Source organism: Xiphophorus couchianus, chromosome 17 (assembly GCF_001444195.1).
Source record: "Xiphophorus couchianus chromosome 17, X_couchianus-1.0, whole genome shotgun sequence".
In the NCBI taxonomy this organism is placed as follows: domain Eukaryota; kingdom Metazoa; phylum Chordata; class Actinopteri; order Cyprinodontiformes; family Poeciliidae; genus Xiphophorus; species Xiphophorus couchianus.
The window spans coordinates 1-10,833 of record NC_040244.1 but is presented as its reverse complement, the minus strand read 5'-3'; the positions used below and the strand labels follow the sequence as shown (position 1 = coordinate 10,833).

The 10,833-nt window shown below is 44.4% G+C and overlaps 1 protein-coding gene across 2 annotated transcripts; it reads left to right on the top strand.

The window, feature by feature from the left end:
* Window positions 1-67: 67 nt before the first annotated feature.
* svopl (SVOP-like) lies at window positions 68-10,686 on the top strand. 2 transcript variants are annotated; one of them, XM_028043447.1, is made up of 16 exons: window positions 68-339; window positions 1,071-1,262; window positions 2,466-2,563; window positions 2,639-2,737; window positions 4,982-5,053; window positions 5,134-5,258; window positions 5,335-5,398; window positions 5,466-5,591; window positions 5,679-5,807; window positions 6,472-6,545; window positions 6,861-7,057; window positions 7,681-7,792; window positions 9,103-9,184; window positions 9,990-10,079; window positions 10,157-10,270; window positions 10,350-10,686. In XM_028043447.1, exons 2-16 carry the CDS (start codon window positions 1,151-1,153, stop codon window positions 10,359-10,361), a joined length of 1,506 nt encoding a protein of 501 aa, XP_027899248.1. In that variant the 5' UTR covers window positions 68-339; window positions 1,071-1,150; the 3' UTR covers window positions 10,362-10,686. The 2 variants fall into 2 exon arrangements, 1 of the variants encoding a protein (XP_027899248.1); XR_003598840.1 differs by lacking the exons at window positions 9,103-9,184; window positions 9,990-10,079; window positions 10,157-10,270; window positions 10,350-10,686 and having other exon boundaries at window positions 6,861-7,266; window positions 7,681-7,786.
* Window positions 10,687-10,833: the final 147 nt, after the last annotated feature.

Genomic DNA, 10,833 nt, shown 5'->3' with positions numbered 1-10,833 from the left:
GTTACTTTTGAGTCACTGCTCAGTAAACACAGCAGATTTATGTTCTGGTTCGGTTCCAGTCTGGCTGATGAAATCTGGGCTGCTCCTTTTCTTTCCCAACTTGTTTTCTGGTCGTTCTGGTTCTCTGTTTGCGTTAATGATCCTCCTCACCTGCAGGCTTTGGGCGGAACCGGACTCCTCCTATCGCCGAACGCAGCTCCCTCCACCCGCTGGCTCGGTGATACTTCCTGATGTACCTGAGCAGGTGAGGAGGAGGAGCAGAGCTTTTCTTCATCTTCACTGCGACGATTTGCGGCATGAAAACCCAGCAGAGGATCAGCGTTCGGCTCCAACATCAGGGTGAGTCGGTTCGCTCCTTCCATCGGGTCCAGTGCGCTTTAAACACGGACCTCCTTCCGAACAACAGCAGGTACCGATGATCTCACATACGGCACAGGATCTGTAAGCTCCGCCCACCGACGTCAGCACGTCAAAGCCGGTTGAGCGTAGGAACACCTGAGTGCGTACAGGTGAGGTGTAGAACTCGAGACCACCGACTAATATTCAGGGAGAAGAGCCTGAGCCACTGCGGTCCCCGGTTCGATTCCCGGTCCGGACCGTCTCTTTTCTCCAGCTACTGTTGAATTAAAAAAACAAAAAAAACACAAACAGGCTTCATGTATGTTGATATTCAGTTTATTATTAAATATGTTGTAAATGAGCAAAAACGACCCACAAACACTTATTTTTAAAACATTTGTATTAATTTGATTTTGACGAGCTAATTAAAGCATCGGGGAAAATAGAAAAGGTCAAATATAATTAGCGGTGGCTCTAATTTGGCAAATCCTTGTAAAACTGATGGAAAGCGACTAACAGTGTGAGTAAAGTCTGAGGTTTCAGTTTGGTGCTGCAGGAAAGGAAATGTTTCTGAAAGAAACGATTCTTGCTTTAGGACAGGCTGTCAAACTCCAGGCCTCCAGGTTTTAGATGAGCCACAGATACAAAACCCTGGAATGAAACGGCTTCATCACCTCATCCTGGTGTGGATCGGTTCTCCAGAACCTTAATCACCTCATTATTCTGTTCAGGTGTGGTTCAGCAGAGGCTCATCTAAAAGTTTCAGGACACCGGGCCTCCAGGACTGGAGTTTGACACTCGTGCTTTTATAATGACGGACTCTATGAAAACTCAGCTGGTGAGCGCCATCCATCTGCAGCAGGTGGAACTGCAAGAAAAACCTACAGGCAACTCGCAGGGCAACAACAGCAACAGCAACAATGGTGAGTTTGATGATCAGGTAAATGCTGACACATCTGGTTTTACCTGGACAGATAATTATTTAGAAAAATATCATTATTCATCTGAGAAGAGAGAAATCGGAGGATGAGAGGCTAGAAATCTGGAGTATTGATGAAGTTTCCAGATATCTGATTATTTTGCTGATTAATTACAGATTTCAAGGTGGAACTAAAGATCCACATGGAAGTTGCATCATATGTAAGGAGGAATTATCAAACAATAAACTGCAATAATAATTATGTACATTTTCCCTTCCAACATGCATACAAAAGTTCCCATCACACAGTCTCACTGGCCACTTTATTAAGTACACCTTGCCAGAATCGGGTCGGTACCAGTCTTCAGGACTGCTTTGACTCTTTGTGGCTGAGATTCAACAAGAGTTTCAGAAACATTCCAGTGAGATTTTGGTGCATATTGAAATGACAACAAATCAATCAGCTACAGATCCATGGTGAGAAGCTCCAGGTCACAAACTTCCTAACGATGCGCTGCACTTCAGAGGAAGCCATTGGAGAACAGACAAGTCCACGTTGCAGATGGTCTGATCTGGATGAAATGACGTTATCCTGCTGGAAGGCTCAGCTGAGACTCAGTTGGTACTGGCAGATGGTCATTGGACCAAGTATTGTTCCCCCAACCTGTTCTGGTCCAGTTTTGGTGTAGCCTTAGTTTCCTGTTAGCTGATAGAAAGTAGCACCTGGTCTGGTCTTCTGCTGTTGTAGCTCATCTGCTTCATGGTTCGGCATGTTGTGCATTCACAGATCCCGTTCTGCATGCTTTGGTGGTAACCAGTGGCTATTTGAGTTATTGTTGCCGTTTTGTCATCTAGAACTAGCACTTCTAGTCCTTCAAAATAAAACTCCATTACTTGATGTCCTTTACACCCTTCTTCTCCATTCTGTTGCTTGCTTTAAATTTCAGTCAGTTGTTTTCCACATGTCTAGATGTGTTGAGTTGCTGTCACATGATTGGCTAAGTGACTCTTTGTGTTAACCAGCAACTGGTCAGGTGTTTCTCAGAGAGAGCTGGTGAGGGAACATAGTATTTCCAACAAGATGACAGAACGAGTCCATGACTTGCTCCAGCTGTGCGACAGATTCTCCAGATAAATCTAGTGGAGGTGGACGTCTGTGCAGATCTGGAGGAATTTAATCTCCAAAGAATCTCTGGACTGTTTTCAGCTGCAGCAGATGAGAAGTTCACTGTGGAGCAAGCTGTGGAAACCATCGGCTTTGGACGCTTCCACGTCCTGCTGTTTGTCATCATGGGCAGTGCCAATGTGAGTCTGTCTTCGCCCCAGCAGAGCTGCAGTGAAGGCGGGACATCTGCACACTGACGCTGTGTTTTTGTGCAGATTGTGGAAGCCATGGAGATCATGCTGCTAGCTGTGGTTTCTCCAGAGATTCGATGCGAGTGGCGCTTGGAGGACTGGCAGGTCGCCCTCGTCTCCACGGTGAGTTTCTGTCATCCAAGCCAAACCACGCAGAAACTCAACTCTGTGTCACAAATATCTTTGATAAAACTCAGCTGAACGTCACTCAAATGATCTGAAATGTTGTTGAAGGTGAGCTGCAGTGCAGAGGTTATGGAGACATTCAAAGCAGAACTTTGATAACATTTCGAACATTTTATTAACTAACATTTTATTAACCCTCATTAACTCAAGAAACTGTTGGAGAACTGGACTGGCACAATCTCTGAATAGTTTGGTACTCAAGATTTGAAAAGAAGCTGAACTTCTGTCTGGAGGGATTTTTCTGAGGAGAACAAAAAGGAGAGCGCTCCAGGATCCATGACTACAGATCAGGATGATATCAGTCCATTCATGTTCTGAAGATGGAAGTCTGAAAGTTTTGCTTTCAGACTTCTTAAAACAGGAAACCAAGAAACTTTATAAGTGCAGGATGATGATGACAACGACCTAATTTCTGGTTTATTTTTTCATATTGGTTGTCCTCAGAATATTGTGTTAGGTTGCAGGTATGACTTCCTGACACCTTCCTCCCTCTCCAGATCCTCCCGAGGATCCCAAACTCCAGACAGAGGTCCTCAAAGTAACACACATCCTTGTTGAAATGACAGGTTTGTGTGATGGTAAAAATGATGATTTTTTTTTTTTGAAGTTTCTCAACAATAATTTGAGATTGTACAATTAACTGACGACAAACTATTCTGGTAGAGAGAAAAATGTCTGGACTGCAAAAACCCGCTTGCTTCAAAGTTCAGAGATGAAAAGTAATAATTTGCCTTTTGATTCAGCTATCAGTTCTTTTTGGTAGAACTCTGGCATCATCTCACATCTTCACCATTCAATGATCTTCCCAACCTGCCTTGTGAAAGCTCTCTCTCTCGCTCGCTCTGTCAGATGGACAAAGCAGCAGCTTCAGAGTAGCTGCCGTCATGAGAACCTGCAGGTTTCTGTCAGACTGAGTTCTGAATCCTGAATGTTTCAGAACTTTTCTAATGTTCCTCCTAAGAAGCCATTCTGCTGTTCATCTGGACCCACTGATATCTAGACCAGTTCCTGAGGTCCTCAACCTTCACAGTACCTTCAGTTCATGTGCATAATGCTGCCACCACCATGCTTTGCTTTGCTATGGTACGGTTTCCTTCCAGTGATACGTTTTGGACCTGTGGTTCCAGTTTGGTTGTGTCAGACCAGAACCCATTTTCCCAGACAGTTTTGGGCCGGACCACTTCCTGTTTTATCTGGAAATGTGCAACTTCAGGAATGTCTTTAGCTAGAGACGGCTGTTAACATGGTCCTGCAAAACTTCCTGGACTCTCCTCCTGACCATGACCTTTGACCTTGGGGAACCTCTCTTTGAACTAAATGTGGAAAAGAAGTCTGTTCCAGGTCCATCAAATCCAGGTGAAGAGAAAACCGGAGAAGAAGCTTCAGCAAAAGATTAGCTGAAGGGTGGTGGATCAAAGTTTGCCACATTTTTCCATTTGTGTGACAAATTTTAGTGTAATTGTGTGTAAGGAGATATGATTAACAGCTCACTCCCAGAAATCGTACGGTCGCATGGAAATCCTACTTGTTATGATGGTATTGCACTGTTGAAGCTAATGTTGTGAATAATGATCAGGTATTGATTGGAGGAGGCCGGACTACCAATGTGAACATGTCTGCTGTTTCTGTAACTTTTACCCAGAATGCTCTTTTTCCTGCTATGAACCTGATCAAAGTCAGGCTGATGTCAGGCCGTTTATCTGGATGGAGAGCAGAAGATCTGTGCTGCCACCTTCACCACGTTCCAACCGGACAGTTTGTTCATCGACGGCCACATTTGTTGCTGGTTCCCAACATTTTCTGTTTTCAGGAGTCCATAATAAGAACAGAGAGGACGTGTTCATTCATTTAGTGTCAATGTTGGAAACTAGTTTTATTTAGCATGTATCCAAATGAACAGTTTATCATAACCGCTTCAAAAGCATTTAGACATAATTTAACAATCATAGTCATCGCTTTTAGGACACCAGAATGAATAGAGTGCATTAATAAGGGATTATTTCAGCCTACATTGTGAAGATTTCACTTTATGACACTCGGTTCTGTCAGACAGCAGTGACTACGATCCAGTAACTCACCACCATCAGTTTGTGAGTGACTGAATGTCCTCTGGCGCTCTACAAGTACAGGACGTTTAGCGTTTACGTTGTCGATGACTGACTGACCGAATGTCTCCTTCAGATGGTGTTCGTCGGCTTCATGGTTTGTGGAGTTTTGGCCGGTTACATCGCTGACAGATACGGACGCTGGAAGGTAGGAAATGGCCGATTTCAGTTGCAGTGCCATTGATTTTTTTCTGTGTGCTTCTTCTTGGGTCTTTGTGTTTCATTCAGGTTGTGTTTGGAGGTTATGTGTGGAGCGCCTATTTCTCTCTGCTCACGTCGTTTGCTCCAACGTACGGCTGGTTTATCTTCCTGCGCAGCATGGTGGGCTGCGGCGTTGCAGGAGTGTCACAGGGGTCAGCTCACACAAAGCAGCAATAGACTGAAAATCCTGCTCTCTGATTAGCTAAACATGGTTTGTTTGCTCTTTAGGTTTGTGTTGAAGACAGAGTTCATCCCTGCCAAGTATCGAGCCTACCTGCTGCCTCTGGGCACCGTGAGTTCTGCTCTCTCAACCTTTCTTTCTCAAAACAACAGAAGCACTGAAGCTCTTTGTGTTTCAGATCTTCTGGATGACCGGCTCCATGCTCATCATCCTCCTTGGCATGCTGGTGGTTCCCACTATGGGCTGGAGATGGATGATCCGGCTCTCCATCACACCAAGCATCATCCTCATCTTCCTCTTCAAGGTGCAGACTCTGCTCCAATTGTGTGTTTCTGTCATGCCTGTCCCAGTCAAAGCATGTGATGTTTCTGTTTGAACTGACGTCCCCCAGTTTATTCCTGAGTCGGCCCGTTACAACGTGTCAGCAGGGAAAGTCGATGCTGCCGTCAAAACCCTGCAGAGGATCGCCAGAATGAACCGAGCTTCTCTTCCTCCTGGACGGCTGGTGGAGCCCGCTCTGGTATTTTCTGCTTCCTGTCTCATCTTCCTAGAATTACACAGGAAATACCTTGACTACTGTGAAGACTTGTAATCCTTGCTGTGGCCTGATGTTGCATCATGGCTCAAACAATGATGCAGTAGTTCTGTTGCTGCATATTTTCCCATTTAAAATCCATCTCACCCAGAGCGAAGTTGGGAGCTTCTGTCCATCTCTCCATTTTCTTCTGCGTTGACCAGGTTCTGTTGTTGAGTTAACACGTCCAGACGGAAAACCCAGACGTCCCTCTGCTCTCAGGCCAGGACAGACGTCAGAGTTTAATTCTGCTCTCAGATCTCATCAAAGTTGGAAGTGGCTTAAAAACCCTCTAAAGGGAAGCGTCTAGGAACAGCAATGGACAATTCTCTTCTTGTTTCATTATGATAAGAAGCAGAAAAAATCATAAGCATAAACTTCAGATGACTGATGGTTGCCTGCCTTAATCCATTGTTTTCTGCTGTGTTTGTTTCAAAATATGACTTGAGCTGTTACCGTCATGTTCAGTGGTTTTTATGTATGTGTTTAACATGTAGGGGTGAGTGTGTGTGTGTGTAATCCCTTTAGAAGATGCATTTTGTTGACATGCTGATCTTAAAACCACATTTAAGAGAAAAAATAGATTTATGGCGTGACGTTTGTTTCCCAGAGGGAACGCGGCAGCTGGAGGATTCTGTTCAGTCCCACCTTCAGGAGGACGTCCCTCCTGCTCTGGTACTCATGGTAAAGTTTGCTCATCTTTGAGAACATGCTGTCAGAATCAGTCCGAGTCCATCACCATCAACACTACAGTACATTGGTCTCGTAAAAATTCTTGTCACCTATTTGCTTCTGAGTTCAGGATTTTTGCGAAAATAAAGTTGTGTGTTTTTTATTTCTGTTTACTACAGCACTTTGTGTCAAAAGTGTCAAAGTCTACATTTACATGCATTTATATTTTTGTAAGCTGCTAACCTGAACCCGGAGCTGCAGGAAGGGGAACAACGGAGCATCCAGGTCAAAATCAGTCTCAGGATCTAGTTTCTGTCTGTCCTGCAGGTTTGTGGCGTCCTTCGCGTACTACGGCTCGGTGCTGAGCAGTTCAGAGCTGCTGGAGAAAAACCTGCTGTGTGTGATAAATGCCGACGCAGAGCATCAGGTCAAACACCGCCATGAGAGCGGACTCTGCTACTGCATCCCCTTTGGGAGCAGCGACTACCAGACGCTGCTCATCAGCTCCCTGGGAGAAGTCGCACGTGAGTCCAACAGTCTGAATCTTAACGACCGGTTCATCCTCAATAGGAGGGTTGCTGGTCCGATTCCAGCTCCGTCCACCTCTGTCCCTGGGCAAGACGCTTCTCCTACCTTTCCTGCTGGTGGTGGCCCAACAGGTGGCCAGGGGGCCCGATAACCCGAGAGGGACTCCCTGTGCCTGGCAGTCTCTCCTTGGTCAAACCACGTCAGGGTAACTGCTACTATCCATTAGCTCGCCACCATCAGAGAGTGAATGAATGAATGTAGAGTGAAACATGTTGGAGTAACCTGGATTAGATTAGATTACTAGACAAGTACAAATCATTTACCATAATTCAATTTGTTCACTTATACATTTTCATGTAGTAAATGTAGTTGATCTATTGTTGATGGATAGATGCAGAACATCAGAGATCTTGAACAGATTTTTTTAAACTGCAAATGTTTAAAAAACATTTAAACATTGCTGCTGAATAAAATAGATTTTTTTTGCTCTGTCCGATAGAAACAACAAGTCTTCTGATTTTCTGTCAGGAAACTTTATTCAGCATGTCTGTCCAGATTGTGATTTGTGTTGCTCTGCACCAGCTGGGCCTGTGACTCTCCATCTGCTCTGTTCTCCCAGTGGTTCCGTTAAACATCGTCCTGCTTAACGTGTTTGGACGGAGGATAAGTCTCACTGTGCTTCAACTGTTAACAGCTCTTCTGTTCATGATGGTCAACATCTGCACAACAATGTAAGGACTGCGCTGAGTCTCCTGTGATAAGTCACTAAGGACATCTGCAGTTTGACTGGTCTGTCTCTGTGTTTAGCAGACGGATCAGATTTTACTCACCCTGAATGGAGCAATAATTCTCTGCTTTTGTGTCTTTGCATGACTGTTCATAACCCACTGCAACCTCAGCATATGCTGCAGCTCACAGCGTTCTGTATACACCCTGTGCATGCAAAATGACAATAAAGTCAGTCTAAGTCTAAGTTTTCTCCCCTCAAACAGGCACAGACATGTGGAACATCTCCTTTCCTCTCAGAGAGAGCCACTTTTCCCTGCAGCTCTCATTTCTTTATGTGTACTTCAGGTGCTCAAGTTGTGGTCATGTTGACTTCCAAACATAATAAGGTGTACATTTTATTGGTCATGCATATTATTAGAAAAAGAAGAATCCATCCATCCATCCATCCATCTTCTTCCGCTTATCCGAGGTCGGGTCGCGGGGGTAGCAGCTTCAGAAGGGAGGCCCAGACTTCCCTCTCCCCAGCCACTTCTTCTAGCTCTTCCGGGGGAATCCCGAGGCGTTCCCAGGCCAGCCGAGAGACATAGTCTCTCCAGCGTGTCCTGGGTCTTCCCCGGGGCCTCCTCCCGGTGGGACGTGCCCGGAACACCTCACCAGGGAGGCGTCCAGGAGGCATCCTGACCAGATGCCCAAGCCACCTCAACTGGCTCCTCTCGATGTGAAGGAGCAGCGGCTCTACTCTGAGTCCCTCCTGGATGACTGAGCTTCTCTCTCTAAGGGAGAGCCCAGCCACCCTACGGAGAAAACCCATTTCGGCCGCTTGTATCCGCGATCTCGTTCTTTCGGTCATGACCCAAAGCTCATGACCATAGAAGAGGGTGGGAACGTAGATCGACCGGTAAATCGAGAGCTTCGCTTTTTGGCTCAGCTCTCTCTTCACCACGACGGACCGGTACAGCGCCCGCTTGACAGCAGACGCTGCGAAAGAAGAATAAAAGACAGAAAAGAGATTTTCCAGCGTAACATCCGTCCACTTTCTGTTCAACACAGTCACAGAAAATGTGGCGCTCAGATGGAATGGCAGCAGAAACGCTTCATAGATCCCAGTTGGCGCTCTGGGCTCCATGACGACCAGGTCTCTAAACTGGGTTTATGACTAGAACCTGGTTTTATCAGATCTTTGGTTCCTGTGCTGCCCACTGAAATCTGACAGGGACCAGAGTCATCATGATGCATAACATATTCATTATGTCCATTTAGCATATTTTAATGCATCTGAGCTGCATTATGGAAACTTTGTTTCTTACTTCAGGTTTGGCTTCACTGTGCTGCTGTTCCTGCTGCGATCTCTGGTCTCCATGAACTTTAACGTGGTTTACATTTACACAGCGGAGGTAAGAGTTGATCAATGCTTCACATCTAGATAATCCAGCACGGTCTGAGTTCTGATTGAATACCAGCTTCCTCTGAGATGCCTGTTGTTAGAAGTCATAATAATAATAATAATAATGATAAATGTTAGATAGCAACAAAGCCATTGTTTGCTATATTTTCTGAACCATTCTTCACACATTAATAACCACTCGTGTAATTGCAGAAAGAACCTTTATTAATTGTTAATGCGTCTCTGGTTTACAATGATTATTTTGCCATCTGCAACAATTTCCCAGCATGCTTTGTAGGGGTCATTAATGGGGCCGTTACTCTAGGAATATTCATCCTCCATACATGGAGTTGAAACAGGGGTGAACACATTTCACACTTTGTCCATTAATATTCATACAGAAAAAGTTCTGAGTAACCAAATTGTTGGGTGTTCTGTGTTCACCACTAGGTGGCGTATGTGGGTATTGCTTAGTGTAGTGGAGGAAAAGAAGAAAGAATGGAGGGAATGTAAATATGATTCTGTTAAGCAAGTTAAACTTAAAGGAGTAACTCAGGTCCTACTTCATGTTGACTTCCAAACATAACAAGGTGTACCTACAATTTTTTCATCTGTTATTTCCACTAGAGATCATATAATTATGCTTAATACTTGTACACTGTGGGCATATGAACACCAAAGTCAAATTCCCTGTTAGTTCACACAGTCCTGGTTGATAGAGCTGATTTTTCTACTCTGATTCTAAAAGGGTAGCAGACCCTGGTTAAGTTTGCACACATCCTTTCAACAACTGTTCCAAATGCTTTTCATCCCAGGTTTACCCGACCATAGCGCGATCTCTTGGGATGGGTTTCTGCACCTCGTTCAGTCGGATTGGAGGGATGATCGCTCCATTTATTGCACAGGTGTGTTCAAGGTCCAGCTCAAAAATCCCATTTTCCGATTGCTGTTGCTGTGTCTCATTGCTTTATGTGTACTTCAGGTGCTCATGTCGCGGTCTGTGATTCAAGCTCTCACTCCGTTTGCGGTTGCTTGTGTCATCTGTGCTCTGGGAAACTTCCTGTTACCGATAGAAACCAGAGGTCGAGCTTTGCTGGTGAGAAAGGGGATCATTTTAGAACAACTATTTTCCACTGTCACGTTTAACTGAAACTGTCAACTTCTTTATTTTTCAGCAAAACTCCTGAGGATTTCCCTGCATAGCTTCTATTTGATGTTTTTCTGCGTGTTATTGGACCTGGAAGTCTGGAACGTTTCTGTTCATATTGTCAAAGAAACACGAGTTTAGTGTTTTGCTTCATACTGGACTTGTTCACATCGTATCAACCCAGAGCTTCTTTTGTTCTGAAATACCAGAAGGAAAAACAGCTGTTACAGTCAGCATACTGAAGTTACTGCAGAGATTTTTCCAGACAGATACAGAGCTTTGTTTGACTTTGTGTTGTCTGCTGTAATAGGTTTTTCATTTCAGTCTCTTAAATGCCCAAAATAAAGCTGATTAATCCAAGTGAATATTGTCTAGAGACACTTTCAGACATTTTATCTATAATGTCTAATTAAAAATATGAAAGAAAATTGGGTATACAATTCACTTCTGTTGTCTTGTTTTAGAAACAATACTGTTTCCATTTTGTTTTATAAGTGCTTATCAAGTGTTTA